This window comes from Sorex fumeus, unplaced genomic scaffold, assembly GCF_029834395.1.
Source record: "Sorex fumeus unplaced genomic scaffold, SorFum_2.1 ptg000131l, whole genome shotgun sequence".
NCBI classification, from domain to species: domain Eukaryota; kingdom Metazoa; phylum Chordata; class Mammalia; order Eulipotyphla; family Soricidae; genus Sorex; species Sorex fumeus.
In genome coordinates, this window is record NW_026606188.1 from 22,484,857 (window position 1) to 22,504,373 (window position 19,517).

The 19,517-nt window shown below is 39.7% G+C and overlaps 1 protein-coding gene across 2 annotated transcripts in view; it reads left to right on the forward strand.

The window, feature by feature from the left end:
• The window catches only part of PTPN22 (protein tyrosine phosphatase non-receptor type 22), a 71,219-nt gene that overhangs the window by 39,744 nt on the left and 11,958 nt on the right, over nt 1-19,517 (forward strand). The window contains exons 12-19 of one of the 2 annotated variants that reach the window (XM_056139153.1): nt 676-752; nt 897-1,714; nt 5,278-5,361; nt 5,524-5,568; nt 6,875-6,904; nt 9,606-9,689; nt 10,133-10,248; nt 14,813-14,843. In XM_056139153.1, coding sequence (XP_055995128.1) covers nt 676-752; nt 897-1,714; nt 5,278-5,361; nt 5,524-5,568; nt 6,875-6,904; nt 9,606-9,689; nt 10,133-10,248; nt 14,813-14,843 — 1,285 coding nt within the window. Of the gene's footprint in view, nt 1-675; nt 753-896; nt 1,715-5,277; nt 5,362-5,523; nt 5,655-6,874; nt 6,905-9,605; nt 9,690-10,132; nt 10,249-14,812; nt 14,844-19,517 lie in introns of both variants that reach the window. The other variant, XM_056139154.1, reaches the window with a different exon arrangement.

The following is a 19,517-nucleotide window of genomic DNA, read 5'->3' on the forward strand; positions in this document are numbered from 1 at the left end:
CTTCATTGCAGTGACAGAGAACCCAGGCAGTGCAGGCATGGTGTTCATGTTTTCAGCTGCAGTGCTCTGGGCCAGTGTGCATATCAGGTTGCAGTGTTCCCATGCCCACACCTGTGCTCACTGAAGTTTGCATTCCTTTGGTGACGGTGCTTATTCACATGCCCACTCTGGTCACACCCCCCTTTTTTTGCTTAGTTTTCAGACCACACCCCAAAGTGCTGAGGACTTACTCCTGGCTCTGCACACAGGGATCACTCCTGGTGGGGCTCAGGGAACCAGATAGGGTGCTATGGGTCAAATTTGGGTGGGTTGCATGCAAGGCAAACACCCTACCCACTATACTATCACACCAGATCTTATCCCACCCCTTTTGGTGCTGCTTGCACACCTGGCAGTGGTGACAAAGAGCTCAGACAGCAGAGTTACCAGATTCAAAAAGTCAAGTTGCTATGATTCTGGTTGGTGCATGTGGGACACCAGGGATTTGAACTTGTGACCATGTGTGTAAGGCAGTTCTCAAGCCCCTGGGTCCTGGGTTTAATATTTTGGAAAGACATCTAACTCAAATTTTAAGAAATATTTATATTTTCTTAAAAAGTACTTCTCAGTAACATATGTGTTGAAATATCTTATTGTCATTGATTTATAAAAACAAATCTCTTATTTCTCTTGAAGTTTCCTGCAAAGTATTCAGTCCCTCAGCAAAACCCTACTGTAGAACAAGAATATTACTCTTCAAATTTACCAAACATGTGAGTATAATTTTATACATGTCAATACTGTCTAATTCTATCTGGGAGTGCCAGCTCAAGCTCCTAGTTCATTGAGATGCTGGTTGAAGATATGGGACAAGGTTCAGTGGGTGTGATACCACCATTCCTTTCTTTTTATTTCAGCAGCATAAAAGAAACAAAAATGAATCCACAGCCAAAACAAAGGATAATGGAGACAAAAGCCGAAGCTTCTTCCACTGATCTCAAGACTTCTGAATTAAGTGAAAATGAAGGGTTACCTCTGTACTGTATGAAAGAGAGCAATTCTTTGGAGTTTTGGGAGCTTAATAGTGGTTGTACCGAAAATACTGGCACCACCATAAAACAGGAGCCAAGGGCGTTTCCAGTGACTGGAGAGCTGCTTCGGAAGCATCAGAGTTTGGACTTGAGCTCCATGTTGCTTGACGTATATCCTAATTCTAAATCTGCAAAGGCCACAGCAGAATGCTTTCCTTCAAAGGGGTTGATAACGAGGACCAAATCAACTCCCTTTGAATTTATTCATCAGAGAGACACAAAAGACTTGGACAGAAAGGAAAATTTTTCTTGCTTGAACTCTCAACCACATTCTTGTTTCAAACAGGATCAAAAAGTGATGCATCTCTCTTCAGCAGAACTGAATTATGCACTGTCACATGACTCTAAGCACCAACTATGTAATGTCTCTGCAGAAGAATGGGATGAGTCCCATGCTTTCAACGAGTATTTCTACATGTCTTTAGTGGAAGATCCTTATTTCTCATCAGTGTCCCCAAGTAGTACTGGCTCTAAGATGTCACTGGATTTACCTGAGAAGCAAAATGAGACTGTCTTACCTTGTTCTCCGTTGTCAGCATCTGCTACAACTCTCTTTTCTCATCGCAACAGTTCACAGGATTCTTTGGCACTAACACATTCAAATAATATCCCCCTACCACTGAACCAAGAGATAGCAGTTGTAGGTAAGTTAAAAGAGAAAAATTGTAGAAAACTTTCTCTTCCTTTTGCTGTGTCGTGTTATTTTGCTAGGAGAGTTAGGGGTCAAATTACTGTTCTGGGGAACAAACCCATTAGGGCTGCATCCCACTCAGGACTTTATACATGCAAAGCAAGGGTTCTGCCACTAAGTCATGCTCCAGATACCTCAATTTCACTTTATTTCTATAGGAAATTTGTGCCTCTTCTCATTCTTCTGTTCTTGCTTTTCTCTGTCTCTTTCTCCTTTTCCTTTCCCCTCCTCAGAAAAATGTTTCAGAAGCTTTACTGATATAATAATTTGAAAACAGCATTAGAGAAATAGGCAGTATTCATAAAACCGGCAACCATGGAGGCAGTCAGATGTGGAACAAGAACCATTTCATCAGAACTGCTTCCTGGGCGATTATCCTCGCTCTTAGAAATGTGTGTCAGAAGTCAGAAGTCAAATCAACTCTCAATATGTAGCAAACAACTTCAAAAATAAAGAGCTGAAAAGATTTACTCAAGAGCATCACCTGGTTACTCAGAATTTTAATTATATAATCATATGGCTGTAATGAGCTGAACAGATTTCTAAGAATTTAATTTTCTTCCTGAAGAAGACTTAGGATCTGATTTCTTGTTGTGCAGTTGTAGTATATCTGTAGAATGAGATTGCATCTAACATTCTGTGTGGGATTTTAATCCTATATACACCATATTTCCATATTTTTCAAAGTTTGGGGTATTGCCTACAACATAATTTTTGTTTTACGAGTGGTTTGAAATAATTCAGGTAGAGCTCATTATATTACTTTGATGTGGAAGATAATGTAGAAAAGTAAAAAGCTGGGGCCAGCATGGAAAGGGCACTCATATGAGCCCCTGAGCACATCAGGAGTGAGTCCTGAGCATAGAGCCAGAGAAGCCCTGAGAAAAGCAGGGTGTTCCCAAACCCCCTCTGGCAACCCCTCCCCTCCTGAATATAAAGGAAAACAAAAAGAAAGTTTAACTTTTGTTTTCTGCAGAATTGAAAGAAAGTGACACCCCAGTGGGGCTTTGAACCTAGATACTCAGTCCTAGGGTTCGAGCCTGGAGTTTAGTGTCTGGTCCAACAATATGGTGCTATTAGGACGCCAGTGGGCTGGGACCACCAGGACCATATTTGGCAGTACTTTGGGAACTTTGTGTGCCACCTTTGAGCTATTGCCCCAACTTTAGTTTTTCTACCTATACTATCAGAAATCTAAACATTTTACCTAGATAGTAAGTTACAATTTTTGCCCAATAACATTATTTGTGCAATGTTTTATTTTATTTTTGACTTTGGGGCCACACCTGGCGATGCTTAAGGGTTACTCCTAGATCTGTGCTCAGGAATCATTCCTGGCAGTGCATGGGGACCATATGGGATGCTGGGAACCAAATTCCGGTCTCCACAGGCAAGGCAAGTGTCTTACTAGCTGTACTGTGACTCCGTTCCTGCCGTACAGTGTTTTAATACAGATGAATATCTTTGTTACTAAAATATTCTATATTATTTTAGCATGTTATCTTATTTTGCAGCTTAAAGGAATTTTATTTTTCTAGATACCTTTTTCTTTTTTTTTCACTTTCTTTTTTTTTTTAGATTTACAATTTTTTGTGCTTGAGTTTCGATTATACAATGATCAAATACCCATCCCTCCACCAGTGCCCATTTCCCACCACCATGGATAATATCCCTCCCACCCCCATCCCTCCCATCCCACCCTGCCTCTGTGGCAGGGCAATCCCTTGTGTTCTCTCTCTCCTTTTGGGTGTTGTGGTCTGCAAAAGAGGCTTTGAGTGGCAAACATGTTCAGTCCATAGTCTACTTTCAACATGCATCTCCCCTCCTGGGAGGATCCTCCAAACACCCTTTATTTGGTGCTCCCTTCTCTATCTGAGCTGCCCTTTCCCCAAGAATGCCCTGCTGGCCCCTAAGCTATGGAGTAACCCTCCTGGTGCTGATCTCAGCTATTCTTGGGTATTAATCTCATACTTTGTTACTTTATATCCCCCAGATGAATGCAGTCTTTCTATGTCTATCCCTCTCTTTCTGACTCATTTCGCTTAACATGATACTTTCCATGTAGTACCACTTGTATGTAAATTTCATGACTTCATCTTTTCTAACAGCTACATAGTACTCCATTGTGTAGATGTACCAAAGTTTCTTTAACCAGTCATCTGTTCTTGGGCATTCAGGTTTCTTCCAGTTTCTGGCTATTGTAAAGAGTGCTGCAATGAACAAACAAGTGCAGATCTCACTTCGACTATACATTTTTGCCTCTCTGGGATATATTCCCAGGAGTGGAGCATCATCATTGAAAAAGCATCCTATTTCAGTTTAATAACATTGACACATCTGCCATCTGGTGGCACTTTCTTATAATAGCATTTAAAAATTTTTCTAGGAAAAAAACCCAAAATACTCTCTTAAAACAGTGATAGAAATAGAAAACCCTACAAATACCCATCTCATTAATATTTGTAAAATGAGAGTAGGAGCAATAGTACAGCGGGTGGGGTCCTTGCTTTGCTCGCGGCGGGCCTGAGTTTAATTCCGGGCAACCAACAGGGTCCCCCCCAAGCATTTTCAGGACTAATTCCTGAGTGCAGTGTCAGGAGTAACCCCTGAGCATCTCCAGGTGTGCTCCCCCACCTCAAAAAAAGTTTTTAAAAAGCTGAAAATGTGTTTGTAAAATGAAGAAGAGAGCGGTACTAGGGAGGGGACTCAACGGACTGGAGCACATGCTCTGCGCGTGGGTGTCCTCGGTTTGATCTCTGGCTCGGGGTTCATGCACTGCTGGGAGTGACCACAAACAGAGCCAGAACTAGCCCTGGAGCACCTCAAAGCAAGGCCCCCAAATCAATATATAAATTATTTTTTCTTAATTCAAAGAACAAATAAAGCGATAAAAAGAGGGCTGGTGCTTTGCATGTAGAAAGTCCTTGATTTGACTCATGGCACTGACAGAAAAAAAGGAGAGAAAAAAACTACTAAGATCTTGGTAGTTTTACCTACTTAGTAAACTGAATCTGGCATCTCAACATATTTTAGAGTGTGTTATTCTGTGTAAAATTAAAGTTATATAGAAACAACCTACTGCATCTAAAATTAATGTTTTGTATTATCTGAGCTGATATTCAGTAATACTCAATAAAATACTTTTGAGCTTCTAAAGGAAAAGGGAAAAATCCTGCTAAGTTTACCACTGAAAATAAGATTTATTTTGTCTTTTTCTTGAGCAGATGTTTTCTTTGAAATTGGAGGGGAGTCCTGGGTATTCCTCCTGATCCTGAACCCACACTGCTCAGTGCCAAGAGGCCAAGGACAATCACCCTGGTGCTGAGACCTAGACGATGAGGAGAATTGAATGTGGGTTCTCCACATGCGGGCATTTGCTCCACCCCCCTGAGCTATCTCCCAAGTCCTAGATTAAATATTGTAACAGTTCTTTACATCAGGATTTTTAGCATGTACGAATTTTCATTGGATTTTTTTAATTGAAAAATGTAATTATATTTCTGGCATTTTGTGTAGTAACTTCTCCACGAACAGATGAAGAAATACCCCCGCCCCTTCCTGCACGGACACCTGAGTCTTTCATCGTGGTAGAGGAGGCCAGTGAGTATGAGTCAGTGAATGTAAAATAAAGTGTGGATTATTCCAGTTCTTTCTCTTTGTGTCCTTTTAATGTTCTGTATGCTGAGTTGCAGTAGTTTTCTAGAAGAATCACCACCTTCGCAGGAATTGGACCTCTGTTTTTTCTTTTTAATGTTTTTCCAGGGGAAATCTTACCAAGTATTCCCAAATCCTTACCTTCAACCCCGAAGACAAAAATTGGAACATCCCTAGAATGGAGTGGAACAACTGGATTAATGAAATTTGATGATACTGTGAGACTGAGACCAAGCAAGGTCAGTATTTTTCTGACACTATTCATTTTAATTCAACAGGCTATGGTCTACTCCTTGTTTTGTTTGGTTTTGGTTTTGGTTTTTGACCACATCTGACAATGTTCAGGGGGTCACTAGGCTATGCTCCAGATTTGATCCCTGGCACTGTGTTGTCCCCCAGCTGTGCTGCGTGAGGCCTTGGTGGCTCCCTGAACTCCTAGGCTTTGTCAGGTAAAAAGAATGCATAGCCAGGCCCAGATTCCCTGAGCACTACTTGGGAGGCTCCCCAGCAAATAAATAAATAAATAAATAAGCTTAAAAATTAGAGAATTTATTAGAGAGATAGTTAAGGTACTTGCTTGCCTTGCACATGGCTGACCCAGGTTCCATCCCCAGCATCCCATATGGTTTCTCAAACCTGCCAGGAACGATTCCTGAGTGAAGAGCCAAGAGCAAATCCTGAGTACTGCTGAGGTGTGGCCCCAAAGCTAAAGAAACCAAAACAAAAAAGTTTTTATCTAAGCAAACATTGAAAAGTGCCTATAGTTGCATTACTAGCAATACCGTGTATGTATTTGATTGAACCAATGTTCTCATACATACAAAGTAGGTCACACTGAATCACATCACTGATCCTGTGCCTTTTCAGTCATACTTTAAATTTATGAATAGTAATTATTACTACTAATAAAATGCATACAGGTAATTGTTTTAAATCAGCAACTCCCAGAGCAAAGAACATTAGAGAAGTAATGAAACTAAGTCCAATGTCATGAAGTAATTTCAATTTTAACAACTTACTCCGAATCAAAATTTCAGAAAAATGTTCTGAATAGAAAAAAGTCAAAAAGGACCAATTTAGGATCAACTTTCATGTCATATAAAAATCACTGTAAGAGGGGTCAGAGAGATAGTAGAGCAAGTAAGAAGCTTGCCTTGCATATGGTGACCCACCTGGGTTTGATCCCTGGCATTCCATATGGTCCCCAGAGCTTCGCTAGGAGTACAGAACCAGGAGTAATCCTTGAGCACTACTAGGTGTTCCTAATGCTCCCCCCACCCCCAAAATCACTGTAAAAGTTAAGAATATCTTTTCACAATTCAGCATACTTATAATCTCAGGAAAAAAGTGTCAACATTTTATATCAGTCTATATAGAAATATGAAATATAATTTTATACATATTGCTTGGGTTCATACACTTTAGAATATATTCCTTTTTCATTTCTCTCTCTTTTTTTAGAGCGTAAAACTTCGAAGTCCCAAATCAGGTAAAAACTTTTGTTTGGTTTTGTGACATTTGGTCACATTTGTGACATTTAAAAGTTTTTCAGGTTTTGCCATTGTGTTCAATGTGATTTTAAAAACTTACTTTGGGCCACTTTGATCTTTTACTTGTCATTGCTTCTTTACTTTCCTAAGTTTTGTTTTATATATTCAACAGCAATATTAATAGCTAATAGCTAATATTTATTGGGCACAAATAGGTTCTTTACATGCATTACAGCAGATGATGGCTCTCATAGTAGAATATTATCAAATGCATAGATTGGCACGTGAAATAAAGTTTAAAAAGCACAGCTCTAAAGTCCGCAGCCTACTAATAGTTATTGAAATTCTTGATTCAATTCTATGCCAATTTTTTTATTTATAAGAGGACAATAGTAGAATATCTTTCTTAGAAGAGTTTTGTGAGAATCATGATAGCACATTAAAGATTTTAGCATAATGGTTGTCAAATAATAATAATCTCTCAATGTTATCCATTATACTTTTTATTGAAATAGTTATTCAGTCTCTTCCTCTTCAAGCCCATACTCTTCCTTGAGCATGCATCTCACTTGCTTACCCTACTAGGTTCCTTTGCTTGCTTCTTTACTTGCTCTTTCAAGCTTGTGTTCTCTCTCTCTTTGGGGGGGGCCACATCAGGCAGTGCTCAGGTTTTACTCCTGGCTCTGACTCAGGCATCAGTTCTGGTGGGTGGGGAGCAGGGGTATAAACAAGCTGGCCTCATGCCAGGCAAGTGCTGTACTGTCATTCCAGCCCCAGTTCCTGCTCTCTTGAACACACATTCCTTTATTTCTTTACTCACATCTTTCTGAATAAGCTTTATTCAATATAAACTATCTTCACCAAATAAACAAATAAAAGTTATTCAACGAGCTTCCTACGCAAATTACATGTGCCTTATACATGTTAGAATGGACAGGATACAATTAATATTCATTTTTCACCAATAAGCAATTTTCTGCTTGATGACAACATCAGAAATAGGGGGCAAAAGGAGCTGCCACTGAAGTGGGTAGGAAAGCTTTCATTGGGGAGAAGAAATAAATTCAAGGAGAGGTATAGAGGAAAAGATATTCCAGGATCAGGGATCACAGAAATAGTGACTCAAAGGTAGAAGAAATAAGCATGATAAATAGAGCACCCTGGTGAGCAAGTTAATTTGTGAGAATTTATTTTGGAAATGCAAAAACTAAGTTTGAGAAAATGTGGGTAACATAAATGTAATAAATATCATTTATGCAATTTTATGTGTATTTTATTACACACACAAAATGAGGCAGAAAAATTTAGACTTAATGCAGTAATAAGTGCCATTGCTTTTTTTATCAGCAGAGTATTAAGATGAAAGTAGTATTTTAGGAAGATATGTGGGCTGTCTATGTTTACAAAATGTGAGCTTTAGTTCCTAGAATATTCCCTTACAGCGAAATAGAAGATAATAGGCTACTTCAGAGTAGTAATTAAATATTTATTAAGAGCCAGCAGGTTATTCTAGTTATTGCATTCATTGCTGGAAATAAGCATTATGATTTGCGTATTACCTAGTATATAAAGTATAAACTAGAGAATTTGCTGTATAGAAAAATTCTATGACCTAAAATCCTAATGACCAAAGACAGCTAAAACTAGCATTTGACCCAATTTTCATTTTCAAGATAAAAAATATACTAATAAGTTAATGTAGTTTATACTCAGCAGTGTGTAATGGAGCACGTATATAAGCAGAACATCATTTGTGTCTTTAGAACTTACATCTTGGGGAAATAGGTTCATTAAAGTTATTTAGTATGGAAAATTTCAAAACATTTTAAACCTACCAAAACAGAATTACTAGACCAATAAAATTGGCAATAATGCCTTAATATGTTTTAATAGACAGGCTTTGTTCCAGCGTAGAAAATTCTTTTTAGAATCCTTTCCATAAAAGTTTTTTTAAATCTGGAGTTGGGCTTATTATTCTTCAAGCCTGTGTTCTCCCTTGAACACATCTCTCATTTGCTATCTTTACATCTCTCTGCTTGTTTTATTGCTCGTGTTCTCTCTTGAACAGGCACTTCCTCTCTTTCTCCTCCTCTAACTCCCTCACTTCCTAAGTAAGTTTCATAAGTTTCAATTAAAACTATCTCCCTTCACTTCCCCTTACCCAAACAAAAAATTACATTAGATTTATATGTTTCTTGAATTTAAAAAAATCTGTAACATTTCTTCTTTTTTTTAAAAAAAAAGTAAGACCATTTATTTGTTGAAGAGAATGGGTTCTTGGTCCTGAAGATAGCTGGTATTTTAGATTTGGATGCTTATATTTTTATGGTTTTATTTAATCGTTTCCTCTAGTCTCAGGACTCTATATAAAATGGTATTTAAAACTAGAAGCTTAATTATATTGAGGTTCAATTTTTTGCAGGGATACTTTAAATGAGCTACAAGTGTTTGATGAATCATCTAGGCTTATTGGCTATGATATAGAAGAATTAAGTTCTTGACGTCCTAGTCATTGTTCAGAAATTAAGATTTCTTTTTTGATTGTTATAGGTTAATACTGAAAAATCATGCCAATTTTATACTAAAATAAAAGTTATACCAAACAAAAAATAGGTCATGACTTATGACTTATAATAGTTGGATTTTCCTGACTTATAATAGTTGGATTTTCCTCCAATTTTTAATATACATTTATTACAGATATCGAGGAAGATCGTTCTTCTCCCTCACCACCTCCACTCCCAGAAAGAACTCGCGAATCTTTCCTTCTGGCTGATGAAGACGGTTAGTGGAAATACTTTCTCTCAGTGAAATTACAGAAATGAGACTGTTAAAAGTTGAATATAAAGAACTTAGATAGAGGGGCGGGAGTGATAGCACAGCGGTAGGGCATTTGCCTTGCAAGTGGCAGACCAGGTTCAATTCCCAGCATCCCATATGGTCCCCCAAGCAATGCCAGGAGAAATTCCTGAGTGCATGAGCCAGGAGTAACCCCTGTGCATCGCTGGGTGTGACCCAAAAAACAAAAAACCAAGCAAACAAAAAGAACTTAGATAGAAAAGGAACACAGAGTGACTAAGTAAAAAGTGATACACTACAAAGTCCATACCATATTATAAAAGTAATGTTTTAAAAAAGACAACTAAAAATGATTGCATATATACCTATATATAAGCCAAAGACTTAAGAAACTATGCAACAAAACTTTCTTTTTTTTTTTTTTTCAGAAATGCAGGCTCAATCTATAGAGATTCATTCTACCAGCTGTCCTAACCACACAGAAAATTCAACATCTTCCAAACAGACATTGAAGACACCTGGAAAAAATTTCACAAGGAGTAGGGTAAAGAGTTTTAGAAAACTTGCCAGAGGCTTTCCTTTTCCCAGCTGCCTCAACCCCAGTTACCAGCTCTAAGATGGAAAACTGGACTAAATATCTCCATTAAAATTGATTGTTGATCTCAAATAAAAATAGAAGGGTGGCAGGGATGGAGTTCAATCTGGAAGACATTCTTTGTAGGCTGGAGCTCTGACTTCAACCTTTGTTTCTACTTGATCCCCAAACAAAATTAAATTAATAGAAAAAACCTGGGCCAGAGCAGTAGTATAGCAGGTAGAATGCTTGCCTTTCACACAGACTACCTGGGGGTTGATCTGCAGAACCCCACACAGTCTCCTGAACCCTCCAGGAGTGACTCCTGAGCACAGAGTCAGGAGTAAGCCCTGAGCTTTGCCAGGTGTGGCCCCAAAATAAATTAAAAAATGCAACTTAGTTTGAAGCATGGCTTCATAACTACTACCCCTACCCCAAAATCAGATAAAGTGACTCCAAAGTTTATATGCATGCAAAGAAGAGCAAGAATATTTACTAGGACTGGAAAGATAGTACAGGGAGTAAGGAACTTTCTTGATTTGCATGCTGCCCACCATCCTTTAGATTCCTGACACTGCAGATGGTCCTCAGAGCAAAGCCAAGAGTGATCCCTAATCACAGAGCCAGGAGTAGCTAAGCCCTGAGCATCATCCATGTGGCAAAAAACAAAATCACATGAACAAGCAAACAAACACAGAACAGGAGAGAGAATAGTCAATAACTGCAAAATACAAAATAGTAGTAAGGCAAGGTAGCCATATCAGATATTAAAACATTAAGGCTACAGTTGTATCAAAACGGCATGATTATTGGTATGTGAAGAGAAACATACCAATGAAGAAGGTCAAGCTCAGTAATAGATCCAAATAAAGTGTAAGTAGTGTATGATGGGCTGGAGCGATAGCACAGCAGGTAGGGTGTTTGCCTTGCACACACCGGACATGGCCAACCCAAGTTCGATTCTTTCATCCCTCTCGAAGAGCCTGGCAAGCTACTGAGAGTATCTCGCCCGCACAGCAAAGCCTGGCAAGCTACCCGTGACGTATTCAATATGCCAAACACAGTAACAAGTCTCACAATATTACTGGGTCCGCTCGAGCAAATCGATGAACAACGGGAGGACAGTGACAGTGGTATGATGATGAAGCAGCATTTCAAATCAAAGGATAAAAAAATGGGTTTCAATAATTGTTTGATCAACTGGACAAAAATGAAGGTAGAATCCACACTCAGATTTACACTGCTGTACTTTTGATGCTGGAAAGATTTAAGTACGTGAAAAAAAAAATAAGAGAAAAGGGTGTGGGGGGGAAGTGCTTAGAAAAAGACAAACCAGCAGGCCATAGAGGTGTCTGGTCAGAGGGGAAGATCTTGGTGAAGATTTTGAAGGGTAAACCTGTAGCTCTCAGAGTTGAAACCCAGTGACACCCCTGGATGTCAACACTAAACCCAAGACAAGCAGGACTTCTCTCCAGAACAGCGGCTGCTGCTTCCATCTGGCAAACCCCGGCCGACTGCCACACTAGCTTACACAGTGTCAAGAAAGTGTGCAGCCTGCATTTGAATAGTGTGTCTGTGGCTGGCACTGTGCAGCCAGCCCACTGCCAGCTTGCCCTGAACCACAACTGCGGAAGGTGGTGTGCCTCAAACTTTCTGGTTGCCTCACTCTTGCAACATCAACTGCCATAAGAAGAAACAGGGTAACACACCGATTCATTGAAGCCAAAAAGAAGGTTGAACTGGATAAAGCAGGCTCCCTCCACATCCTTGCCTGCAGACAGTCTTTTGCCAATGCTCCAAGGCCTTCATACCTCACTCTGAAAAGTTTTCCTTTTTTGTTTGTTGATGAAGCAGTCAACAAAATTTAGGAATGACTACCTTTCCTTTCCTTGACTATCGTACCTTTCCTTGACTACCTGGGAGTGAAAATGACTTTAAAACTCACAACCCAGAAGCTGGTAGACCAGAGATTTATAAATTTGACTAAACAAAATAGCACATTTCTTCATGACAATAAAAAAGCCATATTGAAAATCAAAAGACTAAAATGAAAAACCATATTGGGGAAAAAATATGTGCAACTCACATCATAACTCCTAGAAAGTTACAGAAAATAATAACTGAAAGAAAAATGGTCAAAAATACATGATCAGACAATTCAAAGTTAATGTCCTTTAAATATTTATATGTTCAACCTCTCATAATGATGGAAATATGAATTAAAGCCAGGGTGACATGCTATTGTACATCTGTTAAAATGGCAAATTTCAAAAGTATGATTACAACCTGATAGGGAAACTTTGGGGAAATAATTAGCACATTCCTGCCATTTTGGGGAGGGTTAACTAATATAACTTGCATAAAGGACAATTTAGCTATGCCTATCAAAATTACAAATGTGTATTTCCTTTGACACAATAACTCTACCTCTAGGAATTTATCCTATGCTATGAAATTATTTATAAAGATAAATTATTGGGATCATAAATATTGTTAGGGTAACTGATTAAAATAAATTCTAAGTCATGCATGCAATGGAATGTCACACTGTTTAATTAGAAAATATATAAACACATTAACATTTTAATGTGTTATATATTACTTATTAAATTTTTCTCAAAATGGATATTTTCTCTATATTTCTATGGATATACATTTATACTGTATAAGTAACTGTGGAAGGATATGTAGAAACTAATGACCAGGGAAGTATATCAAAACACAGGTTTTGCATATATGAGCACCAGGGTTCATTCTTGGGACCAAACTAAGAAACCAAGTAACAGTGATTATCTTCTAGGAGAAGTGTTAGAAACTGGGTAGATGGAGGACAAGAATGAGGATTTTTACTAGAATGTTTTGAATTAAAAATAAATGATCCAATATAAATATTAAAGAATAAATGATCCATTAGAAAAAATTTTAAATAGTTTATTAATGATGCCTCATATAAATTCCATTTGTATTAAGCTGGAGCGATAGCACAGCCGTAAGGCGTTTGCCTTACAAGCGGCCAACATGGCCGACCTGAGTTCGATTCCTCCACCCCTCTCGGAGAGCCCGGCAAGCTACCGAGAGTATCTCGCCTGCACGGCAGAGCCTGGAAAGCCACCCGTGACGTATTCGATATGCCAAACACAGTAACAACAAGTCTCATGATGGAGGCGTTACTGGGCCCACTCAAGCAAATCGATGAACAACGGGAAGACCGTGACCGTGACCGTTCGAAACATAGAATTTGATAAAGAATACCTACCAAACTTTGAAGGAGTCCTACAGTTAAATTAGAATGAATCTAATGAACTAGAATGTGTCTTTATGAGAAACAAAATGGAAATCATCAAGAAGAGTATTGCAGGGGCCTGAAGGAATAGCTCAGTGGCTTAGCATGCGTGCCTTCATGCATTTCTCAGTTCAGTCTCCTATGTTCCATATGAGACTATTTCAGTCCTAGCAGTCCTGCTGGGTAGTTCTGCTGTCTTTGATCTCCCATGCAGCAAGTGATTTCATGCCAGACCACAAACCAGAAGTGCAATTCTTGATGGATGTATGTGAGCACAGCAACAAACCTAGCAAGCAATAAAACCAGGACATATATGTCACTAGAGTGCAAGCCCCAGGAAGCATGTGCAAGCTCAGCAACAAAAGGAGTGCAGACCTGCGAGCATGAGGAGTGTGCAAGCACCACGATCTCAGGTCCGATCCCTGGAGGGCACCTGGGCTCAGCTTGTGTTCATCACCTCTGGTCATCACAAGGAAGAGAAGAAGAATGGGTAAAGAACAAGAAAAGAAAAAATGCAGTATCACGGAGGAGATGAAAAACATCCGTGCTGTGGAAATGAGTTACCCGAAGACATCTGGATTAGCTCCTGGAATTAATTCATTGGAGACTCTGTTGGAAAGAAGGTAGAGAACAGGGATCTGCTGAAAAAAGGAAAAAGGAAGTACCAGGGCTAATAGCAGGGCATAGACCTTTCTGCTTTCAGATCTAAATGTGATTGGCAAAAAGTATTGGTAATAATGGGAATGACTGTGTTAGAGCTGACAGAATGAAGTTAGTGGCATTGGGAGTTCTGGAATGGACCGACTAAAAAGAACTTCCTCATTTCCTCTAACATTCTTATAGCATTGTTTCTAAACATATATTTTTATTTTTACATGGCAGGGTAAATCTCAAGATAAATATTAAGCGGAAATTTTGTACTGAATTAAAAATGGCAAGATAGAAAAGTGTTTATTTCTATGGCTTGTCTATTTATCTATTTATTTATTTATTTGGCTTTTAGGCCATTCCCAGCAGAGCTCAGGGTTTACTTCTGGTTCTGAACTCAGGGATCACTCCTAGTGGGATCTGGGGACCATGTGTGGTGCTAGGGATCAACCCAGGTTGGTTGTGTGCAAGGCATATGCCCTGCCTGCTCCATGTACTTTATGGCTATTTTAAAGGAAATTAGTCCTTTAAATCAAAGTCTATATTTTCACTTAGTTATCTTGGATTTCAAAGGAAAACTAACATTTTTTTCCATTTTTGTAGAGCTTGAAAATTTTGCGAAATATGAAAAAGAGTAAGTTTAAAACAATTTTTTTTGAAATTTATATGCTACTTTCACAATTATGTAATTTAGCCTTACATAATCACTCTCTGGAAAAATTGAACAATCTTCTTTCTAAACAGAGCTTCCTGAGGGCTCTGTGGATTTGGGTAATCACCCCAAAGATCTGTACTTTTCTGAGCTTCACAATGCCAATATCAGATAGGGGAGTGTGGGGAGGATGATTTGTGGGGAGGAAGAACAATATCTGATCCTCAAACACTGATTATGAAACTCTAGACTTGGGTCTGTATTTGCATGTATGTCCTTTTCATTTTACAGATGGTTCATAACTCCCAAATTCTATATATTCTCCCTTTACAGGTTTATAGTTTAAGTTGGTCCTGGGGTTGGAGAAAGAGTACATGGGTTAAGGCATTTACATTGCATCTCACCAACTCTATCAGAATCCTGGCATGACGTATGGTTCTCCAAGCACTGCCAGGTGTCACCCCAGAGTCAGGAATAGCTCCTGAGTATGCCAGTTGTGGCCCAACACTCTAGTTCCTCAGCATAAAAAAAAAAAAAAAACCTGGTCCTACCTTTAATGGAATTATAAGTCTTCGTTTGTTGTTTTTAGCTAGCATTTAAGCCTGCTGTCATTCACACATTCATTCATTTATACACTAGCTATCTGTTGAATGACTACTATGTATCAGGCATTCTGCAAGACAATGGGCATAAGACAGTAAATGGATACTAGCTTCTATTTTTGTGGAACATATCTAGTGAAAGATTCAGACAGTGCTAGGGCTGGAGCAATAGTACAGCGGGTAGGGCACTTGCCTTGCATGTAGTAGACCCAGGTTGGATCCCCGGCAGCCCAGATGGTCCCCCTAGTCATGCCAGGAGTGGTCCTTGATCAGGATCCTTGATCAGGAGTAAGCCCTGAGCACCACTGGGTGTGGCCCAAAACCAAAAATAAAACAAAAAAATTCAGACAATAAACAAGTAAATTGACATCTGCGTACAAGTGATCAATGCTGTGCAGAAAATTACGAGGGCATACAAGAGAGAATAACCGGAGAACCTGTTTTCTTTTTTGCAGAGAGGACTCCCCTAGCAGTCTCCAGGGAGTCCTGGGGCCACTTTCGATGGAGTGGGGAGTTCAATGTCAGGGTCTGGAGATGTGGTGCTGCTCAGGCCTCAGTGGCGCCGGAGGTCATTAAAACCACCAAGGTCACTCTGTTGCTGGGGGACCATTTGATACTGGGTGCAGACCCTGAGACTTTGCACATTTAAGACAAAGGTCCTTGACCCATGAACCATCTTCCTGTCCATTTTACTTTATTGAAATTGGAGAGGGAATGTTGGGCCACATCCCACAGTGCTCAAGGGGATATTCCTGGCTCTGTGCTGAGGAGTGACCTCCAACAGGGCTCCAGGGATCAGATTTAGAGCCAGGGATTGAGCCAAAGATTGAACCAGGGTTTGCTGACTGGCCACATGCAAGTGCCTGCCCTATCTCTCTTCCTTCTTCCTGCAACCACATTCCCTGCACTCTTTTAAAGTGAGTGATTTCAGAGGACGTCCTCTCACAGAAAATGAAAATCCCGAGACTTGTAGCAGGAGCAATCAGATGAATAGCATGGTATCCAATTAGAGGGAACAGTATATACTCAAGCACTTGGGTGTAAGTTTGCTTATTGTGAGAACACAAGGAAGTCATCACAGTTGCCAGGGATTATTAAGAGGAAAGTGAGAAAAGTGTGACTGAAAATATGGTGGAAGTGGGCAGGAATTGGATAGAGCTTGTGTTAAGTAGTTTAGAGTTAACTCTATGTGCTACCACTGTGAAGTAACAGAAGAGTTTTAGGCACAGATGTTACATGATCTGTTTTTTTCAAAAGATCATCTGGTTGCCTTAAGGAGAATGAATTATAGGGTGACAAGAATTGAAGCTATCAGTATATGGTATATGATTTTTGCTGTTGCTGGGAAAATTTACTTGCTTAGAAATTCTTCAGTTGCATGTGACAGAAAACCCAACTTCAGCTGGCTTAAACAGCAATGGAAGATTAATTTGCCAAAAATTTTAGTGATACAATTGGAACCAAATTTCCTAGTTTTTAACTCCTAGCTTTGTCATACTTTGCATTGTTTTGCTTATATGCAAGCTTATTTGTCATGTACTTTCGGGCTTACAATGGGAAGAACAAATAATTGGTTGCTCAAGAAACAGATTGATCACTAGCGAGAATTGGGACAGAATGTCTTGCCTTAGTTCATTTATTCATCCCTGAGGCAGTCAGTTTTTTTTTTTTTTTTTTTTTAGTGAAACACCATGAGGTACAGTTGTAGACTTACAATTTTTTGTGCTTGGGTTTCAGTAATATGATTGAGTACCCATTCCTCCACCAGTGCCCATTCTCCACCTCCAGTGCTCCCAGTATCCCTCCCACCCCACCCCCCCAGGCCCCCATCCCACCCCACCCCTGTGGCAGGGCATTCCCTTTTGTTTTCTCTCTCCTTTTGGGTGCTGTGGTTTGCAAAAGAGGCATTGAGTGGCAATCATGTTCAGTCTATAGTCTACTTTCAACATGTATCTCTCATCCTGGGAGGATCCTCCTAATACCCTTCTTTTGGTATTCCCTTCTCTATCTGAGTGAGGCATTCAGTTTTGATTAAACATTTGTTCACTTGCTTTTGGGCTACACCTGGCAAGGCTTAATGCTGCTTTTGGAGGTTCCCCCACACAATGACATGATGTCAGAGATTGAGTTGGTGCCTGGAATCAAACTGAGGTTCCTACAGGCAAGCATATAATCTCCAATTATATGTTCCAGGCCATTGAGTTATCTCCTGAGACATATTTTTATTGATCAATAAAGAATGAGATCAGAGTTAAACTGGTTTGACCATGATAATTTACTAATTGAAAATCAGCCTTGTTATTCATAAGACTTGATTGATCTAAGGGTTCACATATTTACTAAATTCAAGATTAGAATCAGCTCTACCAAAGTATGGAAAAATTGGGGAAAGGTAGTTTCCTAAAAAAAAATCAAGAAGTTAACTAAAATTTGCTTCTTCTCACTATTATGAGAAGCATAAATTTTTGACAAGTCAATATGTAAAACAACAGTTCTCTATAGTACATATTTGAACAGTCTTTGTCTCCTGCTGTGAAAAAAACTATTCTCTGTTGGGACAATTCTTTAAATGAAGTGTAAAGCTGTATAAAGATAATTAATATTTCCTGAAATTTCTCAGTTCACCCATTTTTTTCACCCATTTCTTGTTTTCTGTCCTCAGTGCCTGGCACATTATAGGTATTAATTTTTAATTATTTTTGGGCCACACCTGGTGGTGCTCAGGGTTTATTCCTGGATCTGTACTCAGGGATCACTCCTGGAAGGCTCAGAGGACCATATGGTGTGCCAGGGATAAAATCTGGGTCTGCCACCAGCAAGGCCTTACTCACTGTACTACCTCTCTAGCCTCCAGGTATCATATTTTTTTGAGGAAGCATCACAGAGATACTCAGGACCCTGGGGGTCACTGCCACTGATACTCAGTCAGCTGTGCTTCCCAGATGATTCAATGCTCCGACTCTGCCATGGATGCTCAGGTTCAATAGTGCTGAGGACCATGTGGTGCTGGGATCGAATTTGGGACCTCGTGTGCAGGGCATGCTCTCCACTCCTGTGGGTTAGCTTCCAAGAAATACATATGTAAAGGAACCTGACTGAAACTCAACTGTGTTCGTGAGAGGGGAAGGGGGCTTTAGAATCCTAGGTTTAAGCATGTGTGAATAAACATATAAGCAGGCTTCCAACACATTCTGAAAATGTTACAACAGACACAAAAAGTAGAAACTTAAAAATTTCTCTCCAATTATATGCTGTTTCTTAGCAAAGTTTATGAAAACCTGAAATTATCTTTTTTTTTCTTTCACTGCTAGACAGTGTACACAAAAATATGGAGGAGGTTTTCCCTGGATTGTTTACAGACCCGAGCAGAACAGACACAAAATGTGTTAAAGTTCTAGGAAGAGAAATATATTTCAAATCTACCTATATGTTATTAAAATAGCAAAACACGGGGGTATGGTGTCACCAGCAGGTCAATCTGTACCTGTGAGGTGAGTGCATCAGCAGCCTGATGGCGCCTTCAGGCTTCCAGATAACCCAAAATTGCTGCTGTGCCTTTGGCCAGAACCCAAAAACATGGGGCAAAATTTACCAAGAAAGTAAATGGCCAAAAGTTAGGCATGTGGGAGACACACCCACAAACCACCTCTGGCTCAGCTATATAATTGGAGGCATGGCCTCTCTGGTTCCTGATTGAACTGCTTAACCGCCATGATCCCAGAGACTCAGAAACAAATCTCGAAATCCAGCGGCTTTTGGCAGAAATGCGTCCGGTCCCTGTAGTAGGTTACCAGCACCAGGCCTCCTCAGGTGGGAATAGGTTTCGTGCCTTTGCCTGTTCCCCCTGGCAGCCAGTGGCCATCATCCTCCAGAGGCCACTGGACAGTCAGGTTTGGGCCTGCAGTGACAAGACATGTGGGGCCTCATGGGATGGGGGTAGAGCTGGCCCTTTCCTCCCTGTCCCAATGAGACCCCAAGTCGCCACCCATGAATGGCCTCTCTGGTTCCTGATCAAGCTGCTTAATGGCCATGATCCCAGAGACTCAGAAACAAA